Source organism: Varanus komodoensis, unplaced genomic scaffold, assembly GCF_004798865.1.
Source record: "Varanus komodoensis strain SLA01 unplaced genomic scaffold, ASM479886v1 scaffold3, whole genome shotgun sequence".
NCBI classification, from domain to species: Eukaryota; Metazoa; Chordata; class Lepidosauria; order Squamata; family Varanidae; genus Varanus; species Varanus komodoensis.
In genome coordinates this window covers 21,338,838-21,360,271 of record NW_025335761.1, presented here as the reverse complement: position 1 = coordinate 21,360,271, position 21,434 = coordinate 21,338,838, and the positions used below count along the sequence as shown (strand labels likewise).

General features: G+C 38.7%; 1 protein-coding gene and 1 non-coding gene across 2 annotated transcripts in view; one reads left to right on the top strand and one right to left on the bottom strand.

The window, feature by feature from the left end:
* Positions 1 to 4,044: 4,044 nt before the first annotated feature.
* TRNAS-GCU lies at positions 4,045 to 4,126 on the bottom strand. Its single transcript has one exon. It is a non-coding gene; the product is annotated as a tRNA-Ser (tRNA).
* Positions 4,127 to 4,551: 425 nt separating this feature from the next.
* The window catches only part of KNL1 (kinetochore scaffold 1), a 39,551-nt gene continuing 22,668 nt past the window's right edge, over positions 4,552 to 21,434 (top strand). The window contains exons 1-11 of the mRNA XM_044436832.1: positions 4,552 to 4,586; positions 5,610 to 5,700; positions 6,297 to 6,327; positions 6,995 to 7,054; positions 7,609 to 7,670; positions 10,238 to 10,284; positions 10,419 to 10,458; positions 11,646 to 11,683; positions 12,743 to 12,795; positions 13,203 to 18,137; positions 19,975 to 20,122. Coding sequence (XP_044292767.1) covers positions 5,666 to 5,700; positions 6,297 to 6,327; positions 6,995 to 7,054; positions 7,609 to 7,670; positions 10,238 to 10,284; positions 10,419 to 10,458; positions 11,646 to 11,683; positions 12,743 to 12,795; positions 13,203 to 18,137; positions 19,975 to 20,122 — 5,449 coding nt within the window. The 5' untranslated portion in view covers positions 4,552 to 4,586; positions 5,610 to 5,665. The remainder of the gene's footprint in view (positions 4,587 to 5,609; positions 5,701 to 6,296; positions 6,328 to 6,994; positions 7,055 to 7,608; positions 7,671 to 10,237; positions 10,285 to 10,418; positions 10,459 to 11,645; positions 11,684 to 12,742; positions 12,796 to 13,202; positions 18,138 to 19,974; positions 20,123 to 21,434) is intronic.

The window sequence follows — 21,434 nt, the reverse complement described above, 5'->3', positions numbered from 1 at the left end:
GATTGGATTGCAACAGATTGTAAATAGTAAATGTGGATGATTTGCTCTACATCTGTAGTTGGCAATTGGTGTATTAGCTTTTCATTAACATTAACATTTCTTAGCTATACAAGAATGTTAAGATCTCTGAAATTTCTGATTTTACTTTGGCACTTTGCTATTTTTATAGCTATTTATTTCTGTCCTCCATTGATACCTTGAATTCTTCTCAGTCCCATTTACAAATTAATAGTACATTCACTCCCTCTAGTAATATTTGTATAGTGGCCTTCATATCCACATTGCTGACCTTTTTTAATGGGTTTGATGATAGTTCACATGCACATTCAGCACCAGTCGTGTATAAGGCAGAGGAGAAAATGTGGCCTTGTTCTTGGCCAAATGGTTTAGGGTTAGAGACAAGAATGCCACACTGTTTACAGTTGGCATACCCAAAGATCTGTATTCCCATCCTGTAGGCAACTTTACTGGAACTTCTTGGAACTGAATGATAGAAAGCATAGGAAAAACATAGAAATCAGGAAAAAAAAACAAGTCAGAAGGGGCGTCCTTGTCCTGTCTTCATTAAAAACCCTCACTGATAGGGGTGGCAGAAGAAGGAGGCTGGTGGATTGTTGCTATGCAACAATCTAGCCATGTGCTGCAACAAGCAACCTGTTCTGCAGAAGCAGGCCTCAGGGTGAATGATACATCTGGTACACAGGCAACATCAATACAAACAGAGACAACATACTCTTACCACAAATTTGTAGAGCAGATCTGTCAGTACTGCATGTTTCTAACTTCTTCCTAGCTTATTTTACAGTGATTGGCTGCTTGGGTTCCACTCCTTGATAGCTTCATATAAACATTGCAATAAATTAATTGCACAAAGGGACTCATTAAGCAATTGTAATTATATTTAACCTGTGGAGCAGAATTGTCTTTCATGGCCTATTTAACTGCTTTAGATAACAAGTGCAAAGATAAGAACTATTTTGGCCTCTTGGAAAAATAGCATCAAATGGAATTGCCATTAGGGTGATTTCTGTTATGCACATATTAAAACATATTTTTATGATTGTTTGAGCAAGGTCAGCGTGCTTGGAAGTACCTGAAGGGTCCTGCAAATGCATTAGGATTTTCTTGCTTGATGAAACAATATAGCCCAAGCATGTGATTTCTCCTGTACATTGTTTCTCCTGTAACAATGTACAGGAGAAATCACACTTTTCAAGGACTAAAGTGCTGCAGTTAGAGTGCTTAAATACAGTATATGAAATGCCAAGTAGTACTAATTCTGTTTAAAAGAATGGGAAAAAGTTGTCCAGATTGTACATGCAATGGTATATTGTGCAACGGAACCAGAAAAAAGGGCTTTGCAGGCATGAACTGAAACCACAAAATGCCCTCAGAACTGGTGATTGGTTAAAGTGGTAGGAAATAGAACACTTCTCACAATGAAAAGGGAAATGTTTGAAGATTCCATTGGGATCAGTACTTTTTTATGCTTCCATAAATGAGTGGAAACAAAACTAATTGAGTTTACTGGGGATGTTTTGTTAAGAATATTAAAATTCAGAGCAGACTGTAGGTATCCAATAGTTTCTGTTTAGTCTGGGTGACTGGAAAAGGGAATGACAGGTGGCATTCAGTAACCCTGTTTGTATGAACAGAGCATGCCACCATGGTTTAAGTATGGGTATATGCTGAGCATTTTAAAAATACTCAATCTATGACTTACGTCACTTGAACCCAGGAGACAGAGATTGTGCAAAACAGACCGTAGATTATAGAAGGGCCATCTAACCCTCAAATAACTCCTGCCACCTGGGTTCATGCAATGTGGCAAGCTGGACATCATGCAGAGAAATGGCATCCATGGGTGTGTGGCATGGCATGAAAGCCCCAAAATGAGTAATTCAAGACGGGGGGGGGGGGGCTACCACATGGTATGAACCAGCTCAATAGGTACTATATATGAACTACTAATAGTTTTTGAAGAGGACATTGCATAAATGTATTGTGGCAATTTAAAAAAAAAAGTAGCTACAGTTTTGGTAAACAGTAGGAAAAATACAAAAAATTGGAGCCCAAATATCACAACAAAAATTATATCACTCTAGATATGTTATTTACCATACTATATGCATTTCTGGTCAAAACACCCCCTTAAAATGTAAAGACTTGCTGGGTTCAGACAACACTATTAACCCACTCAAGGGCTGAGTATGGGTTGTTGAGACATGGATTATTGTATGCATCAAGCCACAATTACAATGGTTTGTTGACCACAAACAAGCCACAAAGAGAGTATTTGCTGTTTGGAATGCTGAGTTACCTAATCTACTTATTTATGGGACTGGTTCAAAACTCATGCTTAAGAAGAAAAGCAAACTTTTAGTTTTATAGCCAAAGCAATAATAGTGATGTGAAACTGATGGCAAACTTTCCTGAAGGAAAATGAGCATGAATTTCTGTGACAGAAAATATTTATTTATTTATTTTTATACTGCCCAATAGCCAAACAACTGGCAGAATCTAACACAGAGACCTCCAGTTGCTGATCCTTCTAATACTGCAGTTTGTATGTTTGAACCTAGAAAAAGGGACACAGGAAGGAATTCTCTTCAATTGTCTACAATGATTGCCAGTGGCTCTCCAATATTTCAGGAAGGAAGCTTAATGCAGCACTGTTTTAAGAAAGTAGTGGATTAAAGCCTATTAAAGAACTTAGTTACAAATCTATAGCCCTTCCCTAGCATGAAATTCAAATTTTAAGATCATAGAAGCAGGTTGCTGGGATGGATTTTTGTGGTTTTATAATCCCCCCTTCATATTTTTCCTGAACTCTTATGCTGCATAATACATGAATGAAACTCCTTTGTACCTGTAATTGTTGTTGTATTCAAGGATGGGCAGGGAAGAGGAAGAGCATGGAAACAAAAGCATCAAGCTGAGTACAGGATAGAAAATTTCTACTAGCTGAATCCACTTATGGGATAATTGGATTCAACTGTCACTCTTGTGATGGATACATAATGCACAAGTATTTCACATTAGAGGGTACTTTGAGTGATTGTATAGATGAGAGCTGGGATGAATGCCAGGGATCCGAAATGCCCTTCAGACAAGTTTTAATAACAACAAAATACTGTTTCTAAATTTTCTGCCAAAGAATGCTTCTGTTCCTCTAATTTTCAGTGGAGCAGCCTTGGTAGCCTGTTGCAACAAAAAGCATTTGGCACCTTAAAATTAAACAAACATATAATGTCATAAAGATGAGGTGGACTCGAATTCAATCCATTTCCTCCTGTAGGATCCCCCCGCCCCCGCCAATAAACATTTGAAGCATTATGCCTTAGTCTTTAAAGCTGTAGTCAGATAGCTATGGTATTTCCCTGAGAGTAGCTCAGTGGGGTTTCCGTCTGAGTAACACAGGAGAATATGACACAGTTTCGTATGATACAGAAAGTTATGCTCATTGCAACGCTAAGGTTGTAATTCCAAGCATGTTTAGACAGAAAAGAAGGCCTATAATTCCCAAAAAGTCCCAGCCAGCATTGTGCTCTAAGTGTGAGTCTCATATATGAGAATGGGTGTATAAATATAGTTACGTGTGAGTGTGTGTGTGAGAGAGAGAGGGGTGGGGGGATAAGACTGTAAGTAGAATGTCTACTAACATGACTGCTACGTGGATTATTACATTTTTTATGAGTTGAAAGTTCAAGTAGGAAAAATCCTTGCAACTTTTTGATACTAATTTTCTACATTTGGAATAGTTGTGCACTTGCAAAGAACACATCTAAGTCTGATCTAGGAAAAACCCCCCATGTTTGCTTTGTTTTTTAAATAGGTGCTAGAGTCTTTACCAAAATAAACTTGCGCAGTTAAGATGCAAAGTAAGCTGCCTGTAATCAGTTAATGAAGAACAGTGTCGGATAGAGAGTAAGAAAAGACATGCACATATTAAATAATTTGCACACCAGGCAAAATAACGTTAGCGATACCAACACGATATTGATATTCAGTTAAATGCTTATGGATTTGAGGAGGAAAAGCTTACGACGAGGATGGGATTCGAACCCACGCGTGCAGAGCACAATGGATTAGCAGTCCATCGCCTTAACCACTCGGCCACCTCGTCACAGAAGTCTTCTCTGTTTCCAAGCCTACAAGGAACTGTTCCAGTCCGATCCCCTTTTCTCAATATTGGTCTATTTATGCGAATATACAGTGGCCTTTAAGTAGTGACTTCACAATATGTGCTGCAACTAATATACTGATAAAGAATCACGGTTCCGAAATCGCTCTGTTTGCCCTCGTCTTCGCTACCACCCCTCTGCGGCTGTTCATAGAGCGGTGCAGGCTTCCATGTTGTACGGAAGGAGGGCGCTGCCATGATTTACTGTGTAGAGGCTCGCGTTCAGGCTCTTCTGTGTCGTAGTCAGCAGCGAGGCGCATGCGCGCAGCCTGGCGGTTACTTTGAATCTAGTGGCCGCGGCGGCTACCTTAGCGGGCCGGCGGCAACCGGGAAGTGCGGGTAGGGGTGTCTCCTTCAGCTGTAGGCCGCGGTGGACAGTTCTGACGGAGGGTCTTCCGACCAGGTGAGGCGGAGCGGCGGCGGAGTGTGCAGCCAGGGAGCGGTGGGCCTGGTCTCTTGCGGCAGGCTGGGCGGCAACTTCCTGCGACCTCCCTCGCTCCAGCTCTTTTCCCCGCGGTTCTGAGTCGACGCTCGGGGCCCTGAAGGGGTGTATGCCGCGCACTCCTGAGGAGGTCCTCTTCTCGCCCCCGAGCTGTCCACCCCTCTGCGCTCGCCCTCTGCTTTTCCGTGCTTCGGCTTCCGCCTTGCAGCCCCTTCCTGTGGTGGCCTTCTCAGGAGTAGGTGCCCGTGAGCTAAGTAGGCGAGCGCACTGGATGGCGGCCTGCGCTTTCACAGGTCTGCTCATGAGGGCCGCTTTCCCTGCCTTTTCTCTTCATCGTCGCTCTTTGCTGCAAGACCAGTCTTCTAGCTCGGGTGGCGGAGTGGGAGGCGGGCGCCAGACAACCGCAGTTTCTCTGCATGATTTGGTCTTGATACTTTCGCCTTGACCGCTCAAGTCCCCTGCATGTTTACTCGTAGGTACTCGAGTAAACATGCAGGGGACTTGAGCGGTCAAGTGCGGCGGCACTCACACCCTTGCTCTCTTGTGGGAAATACAGTCTCCGGGTTTCCAGATCTCAGTTCTTAGACTGCGGTGCTTGAGTCGTATCCAATGTTAATCCTACTTAGAACAGAGTAATTGAAATGAATGGGAATGAGTTAAACCAACCTTCCCTAACTTGGCGCTCTGCAGATGTGCTGGACAACAGCTCCCACCCTTCTCCTAGCCAGTATGAGCAATGGCTATCCTAGGTGGGGATAATAAGAATTGTAGGCCAAGGCATCTGGAGGATATCAAATAAGAGAAGACTGAGTTAAACAAACGTTGACTACAACCCATTGGATACAAACCCATAAATTATGTTTTATATAGGGATAATGCACACTTTCAAACTAATGCTATGTGATAACTTGGGAAGAAAAAAATACATTCCCAAGAATTGTGGGAGGAGTTACTTAACATTTATTTTCTTTATGTTTGTCCCAGAGAACCCCAAGGAAACTTCACAGACTTTATTGTTGCACGAAACCAAGTTTTCCAAAATGGACACGATTTTTTCTGAAATGAGTGAGGAAAAGTAAGTTGAGCTTCCAACACAGCCCTTTTCTAACTTGGCAGTGTATTTTTGCTTTTTATTACATGGTTTTAAAGTGTCTATATTACCTAGTTTGTCAGAATATTTGAAGTAGTTTTATGCAAATTATATGTTGTCTGTAGCATTATTGAATGCAATTCATGACAACTGTTTGCCTTTAGAAAAACTCTGACTTATTTTTGAACCTTTTTAAAAAATGTTGATTGCTTTCAACTGTAGAGAACTTTGTCTCGATGTAACAGCACAATGTGGTGACAAATTATGGTTTAATTGATCCATGAATTCAAGGGTTTCTTCCATGATGTCCAAGCTGGTATTTGGAGTTGTTCATGGTTTAAGCAAGCCAAGATTTAACTTGAAGTTATTTAACTTCTGGAGTTGTTCAGAAGTAATAGAAACAACTCACAAATCGGCATTCGAAGGGTGTCACAGTAAACAGGAAGCTGTTTGTGTCCCTGCCATTTGTGGATTAATTAACCCATACTGGGACATCTGAACAAACCCTTTTATAAATAATGAGAAGGATTAGGATTTTGGTTTTCATGCTGAGTATAACTTTTTCCTTTTTTTTTTTTTAGAGACATCACACATAAAAGAAGAGTTTCTTCAGTAAGTTTAAATTGGGAATGATATCTTTCTATTTATTCCTTGTAAAAACAAGCAATGGTATTCATCCTGACAGTGTTTACTTGTAAAAAAGATAATGTAGTATAACATGTAGACACATTCCAATGGACACATTTGCACATCACTAAACCCCTCACTGATAAGAGCCACAGTGCATTGGTTGTCACATGAACAACCTACAGTGAACCTGACAGGTGCTCAGGCTCTCATAGGTTATCCCCCCCCCCCCATCTTCCCATAGGCATCTCAAGGGACACTGTTAATGGACTGAGTTTTCTATCCCTATTTACTCTGTTTGCAACCCATTTCAGGCTCACCACAGTTTTTTCCCCTTTAAACTTTTTTCCCTGGAGATTGCAATCCCTATTCTCAAAGTTACACATAGCACATTCAGGGTGCCCTGGCAGCCCCTTGGAGTGGCCACCTGGGGTTGCTCAAAATTTTAAAAATATTATCAAGAAATATTTGCAAATACTGCTATAAAACATGTATATCTTTATATTTTTTGCCCTCACATATGCAACTGTGAATGTTTGCTTTTGTGTTGTTCAGGAATGATGAGCATGTTTATTAAAACATACACTTAAAAGTTGCTTTTTTCTTGGTGCTGTAGAAAGTATTTTCTGAACTATACCTACTTCCCATTTAGATTTTAAAAGCTCCCCGAACTCCTCTTTGTGACATTGGAAGTGGGAATGAATTAAATCAGGTAAGAACTAAATCTAGGTGTTTTACAAATGAGGCCTGTTTCCAGTCTATGGTAACAGCCAAAAATTCCTGCTAGATTAAAATGGTAATTATATAAGAGAACAAATAACTTATTCTCATATTTGTAGAGAAGAAATCCCAACTCAAATCAGTGAGGCATTCTTGCGTGTAAGTGTGTTTGGGAAAAGGATCCACCCATTCAGGAATATCTTCATAAGGTTTATTTCATATTACGATTTACATTTCATATTCTATCTCCATGTTCCTTGGGCTATATTTTGTGTATTTTATTCCTATCGGAAATATGTCATTTTTTCATCAAGAAGCAGGGTTCTTAGACTGCCATACTCAAACAATTTTTTTATTTCACTTGGGAAACATCCAGATCAGTTATCTATAATGTTAAATCTCCAGCCTCTAGCATGATATGTACAGATTTTTTTTGCAGATATATAGAACTTCCAGTGTTGCACATGATTTCAGACATCCTCATTAGAAGCTTTCATATAAAATAATTTGATGCCTATGAATTTAATATCTGTGTCATATATTCAGGATTTCAATATTGAGAAACGTCAGAAAAACTCTAGGCGTGTGAGTTTTGCAGATACCATAAGGTGAGTTTGCATATCACCTATAAATTCAGTTTTGAATGCAAAGAAATCACTGTGATACTTCATTATGTTAAACAAGTTAACAAAAAAATTCTTGACCATAATTAACATAGATTTTTTTCAAGCAACTAAATACTTACAGGTTGTAATTCATCTTGCAAGGAGAGATGAATTATTACCCTTGCTTTTTGTAGTGCTACTGTTGGCTATATACAGGCTGTAGGCTATATACAGGCTGGTTGTGGTGGAAGGGAGGATGCCTTTTCTTCCCTCCTAAGGGCGAATACCATGCCCCATTCATGGAACTTTATGGAGGATCTAGAGCACAGTTTCTTCTACCTGTAAGTCTCCTATATTTTCCACCTGTGCTTTTGTTCTTATAAAAACCAGTTGAGGAGGAGAAGGGGAAACAGAATCATATCAAAATGTCTTTTAACTAGTAATTTTTGGAGCCTTCTGTCTGCACAGACCTTTAAAATTCAAGTTTGTGCACTTCATCCTGTAATGATTATTTTTGTAGAACTATCCAGTACAGTTATAGGTTTGATTAACAGATTTTTAAACAAAACATACAGGCAGATGTGTTGTTAGAGAGGTGAAGTAGTAGAGAAAAAGCCCAATGTAGAGGGTAGGAGTAAGAAGTAAGCCTTTTATTTATTTTTTATTTACTTAGACTTGTTTTAATTTTTAAGTAGGAAAATTGGTAGCAGATTTAAAACCTACTTAAAAGCATATGCATTATTTTTTAATGTAATGCTTTTAAGGCATGGCTTTAAAATGTGCTTCTTACACTTTACTCCCTCAATATCATTTCTAATAACAGTGTAAGGCAATCTATAGTATTTGATCATTGCAATGGTTAAATGTGCTCCCTTTGAGTTGGGGGTAAGCAGCTAGCCTACTTAGCAGTTGCAACTTGCAGTCTCACAGGAGTGTTCAGTTCCTATTACCCCGTGGCAGCAAGAGCAATCCTGTTTCTGGAGTGGGGAGTCATACAGACACCAAAATAAAGGCTGAACAGTCATTGAGATCAAAGAGGTAAACATAAGCCATTAGGTTCAGATAAAAATCCAACTAGGATCAGTCAGGAGAAAGCAGATAGCTCTCACACTCTCTCAAAGGAAGACCTGTTGGAGCATGATGCCATGGAAGTAGTTCAAGTTGGGATCCTTGCCAAGAAGCCTAGCAGGAACTCCAACTCTCATATAGAATTTTTCCCGCAATGATCATTTCAGACTAAGGTACTTCCCATTGATCTGTCACTGGTCTGAGATCCTTCTGAGATCTTCCAAAGGATTATCTAATTGGAGAAAGGTATGGGGGTAAAGAAGGGGCAGGATCTTGTTGGAATAACACACAGTCTTTATTTTTGTAGCTTGCTTTCAGCTTAGGACATTTTTTCACATCCAACTCAGTCTGGTCTTCAATTCTGCAATTTCATTAGTTTTTAGCTGTAGCTATTTCTTACACTCACAGCTTCATTTTTAGTAGGCTTAGAAAACCAGTTCAAGTAAGTATTACTACTTTGAGTGTATTCAGTACCTTATGGTTTTAGTTATTGTTTCATCAGCTGCTAGATAATGCTGATTCAGAAGAAGAGATTGTTTCCAAGCCCAAACAATAGAAACAGCCCTTTTATATTCTATGCTAATGTTTAAAGTGTTGCATTAGGACTGGGGAGACCCAGGTTCAAATCCCCACATAGCCGGGGAACTCAGTTGGTGACTTTGAACTGATTACAATCTCAGGCTATGCTACCTCATAGGGCTGCTTATAGAATAAAACTGAGGTTGGGAGAAGTATTATATACCCAGCTTGAGGTCCTTGGAGGGAAAGATGGGCTAGAAATATAATCAACATTTTATCACAATGATGTGGCTTTGGTTTTAGCTCTATTTCCCCACCCCATCTTCCTGATTAGCACAGACCAAGGTACATTTGGTAACTTGGGGTAAAGCAGCTTGCTATTCCATCTGAAACACTGAAGTATATTTGTAATTATTGTTTAAATTAAACAAAGGCATTCTTATTTTGTACTGTGTTTATGCACAATGCAATTTATTTTTTTAAAGCAGTAAACTTAGCACAGAAAAAAGAATATTGCGTATATTTCCATTTCCCCTGCAAATTTCAAGCCACCCCCCCACCCCACAAATATGAGTTTAAAGAATTTTTTTCCTAGGGAAGTACATACAAGAAATCACCTGGATTTGTGAGGTTCATATGCAGAGGAATTTGACTCTGCAAGACCTATATTTAGAATATATTTGGAAAGACCTATATCTAGAATAAAGAATGTAGTCTTACCCTAAGATCACATCTGTTTTTTGGCAGAAATAGTTTTGGTTAAACAGATAATCCATTGCTGCCTACATATTTTGAGAGAACCTTTGAAACAGGAAGTATGTCATAAAATGCTATCATAAAAGGAAATTGGGAGAATGTATGTGTATATGTATAAGAGACCTAAGCAATGTGTATGGGGCTCTTTGGAGCTCTGACAAAATATTACTTTGTTACATAACAGATTTTTCTAAGTTAATAAAATTGTCATTGTGTATGTATTTTAGAGTGTTCCCACCAGATCTCCAAAACATTGTGGAATTAAAGCATGGAGGTGAGAAGCTTTGATTGTGTTTATGTTCTTAGTTGATCAGAAATGATTATAAGTCTTATTGTATACTTTACCATTGCCACATGTATTCATCGATAGTCTAAGATTTGTTTCACATTTTGTTTTTTTAATTTTAGAAACTGCAAGAGAAGTAAGAGATCAAGACCCATTTAATAAGTAAGCTGGAAATGAATTACCTAACTTTACAAAATACCCAATGTAAAATTTTACAAAATCTCTTATTCTGCTTATTCTCTTTTTATAGCATCACCAGTGTTAACTGCTTAATGTAGAGCCTTCCAAAGTTCTGATTAATAAGACTACTTTTTATTCATTGAAATTTCAAATGCACTTTACTCATGTATTCTAAATGGGATTTTTCTAGAAGGTATGGATTGCCAGCAGAATTATATTCTTTTAAATTGTCATTTAGAAGAATACAATTCTGCTGCATCTGGAATGATTGTACAGGGGTGCCTTGTAGTTTGAACAACTCTAATTTTGAACAATCCAGAGTTTGAATGTTAGAGACGAGATGAAATCGCTCTGCAGCATCTAAATTCAAACTGTGAGCAAAATGAAAAAAAATGTGGTCACAGTGATAACATCATTGTGCACCCAAGTTAAAACCCTTGATGTCCTGAATCGATTCATTTTGAATTGAAATGTCTTGTCTTGAATCAATTTGTTTCATCTTGACTTGAATCGATTCAGGACATTGAGGCAGTCATGACAGCACTGGGGTAAATGTGTTTGAAGCAAGAGGGAGTATTTTGAGGGAGATTGATGACAATGTTTTTTTTACTGTAATAATCTTTTTTAATTGAAACATTCACTGTATTTTTTAATCACACCTTATATATAACCTCTAACTTAATTTGTTTCAGGAGGCCATATTTGCTGTTTAAGTTTACCGAACTGGGTATTGTTCTGGTCTGGGAATGGATAAATTCACTTTCTATTATTTCTAATGGGGAAAATTGCTTCGGACTTCGAACGATTCAGAGTTCAAATGGCCTCCAGAAATGAATTAAGTTTAAAGTACAAGGCACCACTGTATATATTTCTTTTTCTTATTCCAATTCAGTGTGCCTACCAGTACACAATTTGTACATTGTTGGCATACTGAAGGTGTCTACTGCATAAGAAACTTCATTACATAGCTTTGGAATTGGAAGGCTATTTCAATGATAGAACATTTTGGTGTATTAATATTTTTAACAAAATATTTTGTTATCCAGACACTCAAGTTTCACTATGATACAGGTCTAATTGCAGCACTTATAACTTTCTGTTAATGCTCTTTGATCATTTTGCTGAGCTAATCTTGATAACAATTAAGTGCTTTGTTTTGTTTTTTAAAGAAATGAAGACCCAGAAGATGTGCAGTGTGAGATCACTGGTAAGTATGAAAGTAATTCATTTTTAAATATTCAAAACTTCATTGTTAACTGTGAGTTGAGCTAGAAGAGTATTAAAATATTTTTGTATAATTTCTTTGCTTTTTATGCAATTATTACTAGGCAGTGATATACATTGCATTGGGTGCGTCGCAATGAAGCCTCTGATTCCAATGCACTCAGACTATAAAGTGAGGTAGAGAGTTTGACTGGTAAGAGGACTAAACGATTTGCAGTCCAGCTTCTGTGAAGCAGAATAAAAATGTCAGCTGGATTATGATTTCGGTCTTATATAGACATACTGGAGACAAGGAACAAGTCTTGAGACAAAGGGCCCAGAGAAAAGGTAGCTGAAGGAAGAGAGCACAAGAAGGCAATGAACTGAGAAGGCAGGCCTCTATGCTACATAAGGCAAGAATGAAGCTTGAGAAAAAAGAGAGAGGAAACCAGGGACTGAAGTCAGAAGGGGCTGTAAAAGCAGGAAGGGTCAAACTACTGTAGGAAAGGCAGAGGCTGGTCAAGGGGCAGGATAGCTAAAGGAAGTGCAACTGTTGGTACCAAAATCTGGGGAAACACTGGGCAGAGATGATATGGTTTCTCTACAGTTTCAAAGAGAAAGTAGAACTATGGGCAAAACGATGCATATAGGGCTTGTGGATGTGAAGGGCTATGCGCTACTGGCAGAACGGGAATAGACAAAGAAAATTCTCCCTTTCGTAAGCCACCCCGAGATGTTTGTAGTGGATGACCTATAAAAGCTTTTAATAAATAAATAAAGATCCAATGGACTTGGGGCTACTCCGTCTGTTGTTGTCGAAAATCTGACAAGAGAATTTTGTGGCCTTTGGGTCCTACTGTCAACTACAGTACAGCGAGGTATCAGTCCTTTAAATTGTTGTAAACTGCAAAAGGTATTGTTTGTGGTGGGGCTGGAAGTCATGTATTGATTTGAACTAACCAGCCAATGCTTCAGACTTGTGGATTTAGTTTGCGTCTGTTAAAAGTTGCATGTTACACTACGTAGCATTAAACATTTACCTTTTTTTTACCTTTCTTAAAAGGAATGAATACATTACTTCATGCCCCCATCCAGACGCATTTGCAACAAATTGAGGTAAATATACAAGGTTGTCTTCCATCAACATTATCTAGAATATCTATTTCTGAATCCTATATTAGAAGAGTAAAGAAGATATAGATCCCCAAAAGGAAGTTACTAGATCTTCCATAGACATGTCACCTGGAGAAGCAGAACTCTGTGGTACTGGTAGCATATTCTTTTAGTGTTATTCATTGGCTTCATTGTGCATTTTCTCTTTTACAGATCAGTGATAATGTATAAGTAAACCCATTTTAATCTAGTACTGTTACACCAGTCTCAGTGCTATAAATCCAGAAGTTAGGTGAAAAATAAGGTCTACATTGTTAGCTGGCCTTGCCCTTTCAGTATTTGTGAAACCTGTGTTAGAGATAAGTAGTTCTTAGAAGTGCCAGTAACTTAATTGCTGTTGTTTTTTATAGTGCCCTGATGCAAACACTGGTACAGAATGGAACAAAATGGATAGAACAGTCATATTTTCAGAGGAAAATGAAATGGATATGACATCTGGTCATACCATATTGATTACCCATGACATTGGATTCTGCCAAGAAACTGACCAGCCAAAGAAAATAGATTTCAAATCATTTTCAACTGCGTTAAAATCAAAAAAGGAAGGGTCACAGCTGAACGAATTCAGCTTCTTCAGCTGCCCTATAAAGGCAAATGAGACCTGCTTATCTCAACAGAAGATGAAAACTGAAAACATACAGAAAATTAACTTCAATGACTTTTTGAAAAATTTGAAGTCCTCTCAAATGTTTCCTACTCCCACACCTACTATTCTTCATTCTGAGGCTCCAGAAAGAAACATTAACTCTTCAGACAGTAATGAATATTCTCACTTGCAAGGCAAACGATGCAACAGTACTGCTGCCTTGGGAGAACTTGATAATAAGGAAAACTATATAATGCTTATTCCATCTGATGAGAAAGCTGTTGCACCTGCCTCAAATCAGTTAGGAAGTAAGGAAATGACTCTGGTTTGTAGAGAGGGAAGTATGGATGCAATGACTGCCAATATAGAAAGAGTTTTACCACACAAAACTAGTTCACTTAATATGGTGGATCAGCAAGGGAACCTCAGAGGTGATTATTCAGTCAATTATAACATGCATAATGATAGATCAGAGCCTTCTAGTAATCAACTTGGTGTTCAACAGGACTCAAGTATGTGTACTAATGAACTAACTGTAAGCAGTAAAGAAGATGTTGACAAAATGCAGGCTGTCAGGTTAATTAATAGGGCTGCCTCACTGGCTTCTTTTCATAGAACCAGTACAATACCTGTACCCACTGGATCTGCCACTTCTATGCCTATTCTCCATGGTAATAAATCTGCTTTCTCTGGTTTCTATACAGATAGAGAAATTAGTAAAAGTTGCACAGATTTAATCCACCAAAGAAATTTCAGTGGACTAGGCAATCCTATTCATGGAGCTTCTGAAAAAGAGAGTTATCATATCTCCAGGCTAACAGAAGAAACTTTGTTTAGAGAGGACCATATGGACATTACAAAACATCAAGAATCTACACATTCTTATATAAATAGCATACAAAGTTGTGGAATAGCCGCTCCAAATCAAGAAGCAACTTATGGTGGCATGGAACTGCTAAATCCAAGAATCAGTCCTGGTTCTTCGACATCCTGTCTTCCTGAGAGAAAAGCACATGCTCTGTTTGGTTCATCATCCAGCAAACAGTCAACTCTTTTCTCTCTAAGTCAAGGTTCTAAGAGTTTTGAAAAGGAAAAAGAGAGTTACTTTGTTTCTTTATCTGAGGACATTAGGCAATGTGTTGATGCAACAGGACTAGACAGTAAAATTAATAGAGAAAGTGTTGTTTCAGACTATGCAGTATCCTTAATTCCTGAAGATAAAAGTGGTGTAAGTGTTAACATGGAAATTACTAAACCCATGACATATATAATGGATAATTCTCTGAATACAGCTATATTTCAGGGTTTGCCACAACAAGAAATGAGAGCCTCTAAGAAATGTCTAAGTAGTTCAGATGGTGCTAAGACTATTGTATTTGTCCTGAATGAAGACAATGAAATGGAGATTACTAAGAGCTGTACAGTACCAGTAAACTACAATATGCAGAAGTGTGAGAGAACCCCTCAAGAGCTTTCCTTACACTCTGTAGATAAAACTGGTTATAGTTATTATGATATGGATGAGACTAAGCCCATATCAAGTGCAATAAATCATTCTATAGGAAATGCTGGTGGTCAGTCTGAAAAACCAAGCAATGAGTCTGGTAGGAGGGCTTTCCCTGGCTCAGCCAAAGACAGGACTGTTGTATATTTGCATAGTGATGAGAATGAAATGGACATTACCAGAAGTCACACAGTGGCTTTGAATCATGATGCAGTCATCCAAGGAGAAAAGATTCCTTCAAATCAAACCGCCATGTTTACATGTGGTGATATGGAGATAACTAAACCTGTTTCATCTGTAACTGCTGTGCCAGAGCAAAATACAAGAACTGGTAAGAAAAGAATAACTGAATCAGCGAGTGATCAAACTGCACTATTTTCTCTGAGCAACGACAATGAAATGGAACTTACAAGGAGCCTTACAGTAGCAGTAGAGAGAGTTCCTCAAACTCTATCTCTAAATCCTACAGAGAAAACCAACATGTACTTATGTAACAATAACATGGAGTTAACTAAAAGCGCATCCTTTGGTCCAACAGATAAAACTCTGGTGTTTATGCATAATAATGACATGGAAATAACTAAATCCATATCTCTTCAAGATACTGGTTTCAGGGCTTTGCAACTGAACAAAAAAGAAGTTGACAAGTTCCTATCAGAATCAGCTAATGAACAAGCAACAGTGTGTGGACTGCTGGAAGAAAATGAGATGGAGATTACAAAGAGCCATACAGTGGCAGTAAACCATGACACTGTCCAACAGGTCAGGGAAGCTACTCAAGGACTCTTCTCCATACCTGCGGATAAAGCCAGTATGTTTGTAGACAGTGGTAATGCAACAATAACAAAATCCACAACATTTCTCCCTGCAGATAAAACTGTGAGGTTTTTGTGCAACAATGACATGGAAATAACTAAATCCATATCTTCTCAAGATACTGGTTTCAGGGCATTGCAATTGAACAAAAAAGAAATTGGCAAGTTTCTGTCACAATCAGCTAATGAACAAGCAACAGTGTGTGGACTGCTGGAAGATAATGAGATGGAGATTACAAGGAGCCATACAGTGGCAGTAAACCATGACACTGTCCAACAGGTCAGGGAAGCTACTCAAGGACTCTTCTCCATACCTGCGGATAAAGCCAGTATGTTTGTAGACAGCGGTAATACAACAATAACAAAATCCACAACATTTCTCCCTGCAGATAAAACTGTGAGGTTTTTGTGCAACAATGACATGGAAATAACAAAGTCCCTATCAGATGCATTTCTTAAAAATAGCCAGTACGAATCTTTGCCACAGAAAAGAGAAGATACTGGGAGCATCACATTACCAGGTTCACTTAAAGACAATTCTACTGTTCTTGCACTACATGATGAAATGGAGTTTACAAAGTGCCACACAGTGGCAGTTAATCATGATATTGCTTCCCATTGTGAAAGAACTCCCCAAGTACTGTCACATACTCTTACTGAAGAAACTTTCCCTAAGAATGCACTGAAACTGGGAAATTATGCTGAATGGCAACTCCCTTCACAGAATATGATAGCATTAACTATGGCTGATGGTACAAAAGTTGCCAAAGGGCAGACAGCGCCAACTGATAGCCAAACAGTTGTTAATTGCCCACAATCTAGCCAAGCTAAGAATGTTTTGCCTCTTAATGAGGCATTTACATATTACCAGGGTGGCACAGAAGTCACTGCTTTGCCTACTAATACTGTTGAAAATGGGAACTGGGCTGAATTAGAGGAACAAGAAATGCTGAATGAAAATATACAGCAGACATTGAGTAATGTGCTTACCCCAATGTGTGCGGGGGAAGTACACAATACAGAAGCTGCAAGAAATTGTACCGTTAATATTTATGACCCTAATAATTATGGACCTGGCTTTGAAAAACAGTTATCTAATTCTTCCACAAACTCAAAAGTAAAGATATCTGAAAATACAGCTGTTGAGAACATGGAGATGACTAAAAATTACACAATAGGAATTGAATTTATGTATATGAATGATAAGAATGAAAGCAGCTTGCATTCCCACACCAAATCTAGCTCTGAATTTCCTGCTTCAGTAGATCCTTATGAAAACAAATTGAATGGTTCCAAAGTCAATAAGGATACCCCTGAAAAGTCAATTTATTCTGCTGGTATGATGCTATCTATTTCTCAGGGCATTGTCCAAGAGCAACAGAACCATTTTAAACATCAGGACAACCAGCCAGAATCCTGTATGTCTAAAATTAACACCTTTGCAAAACAAACTGCAAGAAATGTAGTTTCAAATGAAGCAAATAATGTTACGTTTCCAGTTAAAATGTCAGTCCTGGATTCAAAGTCAAGACAGGAAGATAACTTTGCTACAGAAACAGCTACTCGTCCAATTGATGACAGAGTATCTAACATAAATGAGACTTTATTAAGTGAACTGGGTAGTTCTACAAAAGATCAGCAAAATAACTCAGAATTTCCTCCCATGAATTCTTCCTCTTCAGATGAAGAGCCAATCCTTTTGCCTAAACGAACTGGCATCAGCCATTGTCCAAACTTAGAAGACATTGGGAAGAAGTCTGAACCTGTTCTACTTTCACAAGATGTTGGGTCCAGTCTTGGAAAGGAACTGTCCAAACTACCAATGAAGCCAGATGAACCTTTGCAGTTGAGAGAGGACATCAAAAAGGAATCCACTATCACTAAAGAAGGGACCCATACATATTTAAGTGAGGGTGCTTCTCTCAATGTACACTTAAATACTGTATGTACAGATAGCTGTAAAGTTAAAAAAATTCCTCTGAGCATCTTTCCACCTAAACTGCCAAGTAGAATAAAGCCTGCTATTTCTAATGTAGAAGATACTAGTGCCAAATCAGGAGAGAGAACAGCAGTTCAAGATTCAGAAATCTCTTTACTCCTTAAAAGATCCTCAGAAAAAATTGCACAAAATTTGAGTCCCTCATGTTATATAGATGAGGAGTTGCTTCCTGCATGCATAGAGGAAATGGATTCGAACGAGTCTCTAAGCTGTGATGTGATGAACAGCAAAGGGATTCTTGCTAAAGAAGGCCATTTATTTGAGGAATTTGAAACTAATAAGAAACAGAAGAGAACTTGGATTTCAGAGGATGAGGAACTTCAGAAAGAAAAAAAGTTGAAAGTTGATGATGCCTGGAATGATACTGCAGAGTTAAAGCAGGTACGTGTGAATCTATTATTTTGGCACATAGTTACCTTTTCCAATTTGTTAATTCTTCTATGGATTATAGAATAAAGTATCATTACCACATTGCATTATATCCTGACCCTTTCCCCTCTTGCGAGAACCAAAGGCAGCTTACATAGCTCCATTTTATCCTCACAGCAACAACCCTGTGAGGTAACTTGGGGCCAGTGAACTTCACAGCTGAATGGGAACTAGAACCCAGATCTTCTGGGTCCCCAGTCCAAAAGCTATAAATTTTCTAATAATTTTCTGCCTGTGTTAGGGATAGAAATTAATTCAATATTTGTCTAATTTATAAGGCTACTGGAAGAGCTACTGTGGTGTACCTGTATGTGTGCATACATGTTGATTTATCCTAATGCTTTCTTCTAGAACCTAGCTTTATCTTTTTTCTTCAAATGTTTTTTATTTTATTTTCGAAAGAAAATGCAGTGTGAAAAAATTAGGATCATCGAAAAGACTTTAAAAATAATCATAAACAACCTTTTAAATTTTTTTCTGACTTTTTTTCTTTCATTGGATCTGTTATACTTGGTGCAATTAATTGTATCCTCAGTGCTCGTAATCCCTTGAACACAGAGGCTTACAAGCATCAGTACAGAGCAGGAGAAGAGGAGGCAATCTTAATCTCCCTAAACCTCCTGTTCTGCATTTCAGTTAGACGACCTGGACTTTTTTTTGTCATAGAACGCACCAGAACGGCGTTCCTGCACCTTTTTTTCAATGGATTTTACGAAGTGATTTTGATTGGAGTACCAGATCAGCAGCAAACATCATTAACATAGTGCCTGCAGACTGCTATTGTGTCTGCTATCTGCTATCTGATAGTGAGAGATAGCTGCTTGGGATTGGTTGCTGCTCCCTGCTCGGCTTGGGATTGGTGTGTGTGCTTACTGTAGGCAGGGACATGAGTTCCAGCACCTTTTTTTTTTTTTTTACAAAAAAAGCACTGTAGATAACCATTTCTGGAGGTATGGCTGGGGTGCATCTGAGGAGGCTAGGAGGTAGATGGCTGGGATCCTGCCAGAATCCATAATATCCTGCAATCCCCAGTCTCTACCTTTCCCTACTCCCTAGAATGCCCCTGCTCCCCTCCACTGATGTTGTTTTCCTGATCTCAGAGAGCTGTAGGGGGTAGGCAGGGGATTGGAGCATTAACTCCCTGGTGCAAGGTCAAAGCTCTGTCTTTGAACACAGATGTGGGAATACAAATTAGCATTGCACTCCCAGATGAAGTCTCATGGGGGAGGCATAGGGTCATACTCTTAATCATCAAGCATACCACTTACTAGTCCTCTAGGGTTAGGGTCATGAAGAGTGGTTCATAGCTTCAAATTAGGTCTAGTATATACTAATGTACATACAGCTGAACTAAAAAGTATTTCACAGTGTTTAGTGTTGAGTACTGCTCTCACAATTATACTAGCCTTGAAGCAACATATGGATATTAAAGGTAGCAATAACTTACACTTAATGATATTTTAGATCAAGTAGTATGACTTGAAAGTCTGCTGTACTTCCATTGAAAATTCTGTGTGTGAATTTTCTTTGTAAATAAGTTGTATAGTGAAATATTGTATACTTTGATTCTTAAGTAAGCACCATTGAATTCAGTAGGACTTATTCCAAGCTAAGCAAGCACTGTAACAAAGCTTTCTGTGTTTCTACCAACTGTGTGCATAACATTCCACCACTGAAAATCTAAAATTTGCTCCTATTGATAACCTACAATGAACAGGAATATTTTGCATATTTGCAGAGAAATTCTGTTAATATAATATGTATTGAATAATTGCTGTTTTAATTTCAGCCACTCTATAGCACAGTGGTAGCTCATAATCCTGCAGAAACCCTTGATGGTAAAAATGTTCCAGAAGTGATGGCTACAAATCTGGAAAAGACACAAAACAGCAACAGCAGCTCTTTGGACTCAGTGAAGGCTGATATAGACTTCAGTAGTAAGAATTCTTTCTAACCTGATTAATCTGCTTTGGCTAACCTAGTAAATAAAAACACTTTATATTGTTGTGTTATGTGGCTGATGTTTCTCCTGCAGTGATGAAGGGTATCCTGGAATTGCTTGCTTCAGAGGCAGAGCTAAACAAATAAGATGGACATGCTTTTACACAAGTCATTCTCTATATTCCTCTATCTAGTGTTTTCCAAGGGCTCCTGTTTTTCTAAAAGCCATAGGGGGTTTCTCAGAATAACTTACTGTAGTATTGTATTCTGCCCTGCTCTCATTATTCATGGCTCTGCCTCTTTAGGCAACCATACAATGGCCTATGCAATCATTTCAACACTATTCCATAAGTTCTTAGAGCAAGGGAACGGTGGGGTAGGGAGTGGGGAACTGCTCCAAGTAAGGCCAATGTCTATCCAATGCTGGGCAATCTTCTAGAAGCCCCTGTGTCCTATCCCACGTTCTCCAAAGGGCTTCCTGATTCCCCAGAGAGATTTTTAGAAGGTCATATATGACTACAATTGGAAAGAGAAAATGAAAGACTTTCTATGAACTTGTTTTCTTATCTTATGATCCAAACTACTGTTTCTAATGATGTTCTGGAATATTTCTGTATGGTTAGAAGGTATCTAAATATAGATGGTTCCTTATTCCCATACACTTTGTAGTTATGGTGGTAGCATAGCTTACCCTTTCTCCTTCCCTACCTGGTATGGTGTACAAATTAATTCTGCACCCTGAACTGCACAGGGTGAGGTTAAGTTCATAGTAGCCTTTGCTGACTAAGACTAGATGTCTATGTACTTTAGTATTTTATCCCCAAGCACTGGCTAGCAAGTTCACTAGCGGACCCCAGTGGATATAGACATCTCTTGTTTGCCCCACCAGTTGTGGAGGTATACTTTTTCTACTGGTAGATACTTTTTCTACTGGTATTCCTTGCTATTATGGTTCTTGCTGAAAGCTGTCTAAGACAGGGGCATCACCATATACTGTTAGAATAAATTCCATAAGTTGCTTATGTTGGAAGCCTTTTGTTTAGGTTGATGCAAGTGTCAATTGGATTTGTTAGAATAAGGGCCACTGTGGGGTTGTAGCCTTTCCCTTCCTCCCAGGACAAATAAGATGGCAAGGGGAATACCAGTCAGAGCCCCAGCATTGGACAGAAAATGAACACATACACCTGCTCCGAAGGGACAGTGCTCCAACTGCCATTTACTCTCACTTTCTTAATGGAAGGGCATTCTGTACTCTAACATGGTCTCTGACCAAGAGACCATGGGCTGCTGAGCACTTTTGTTGTTAGC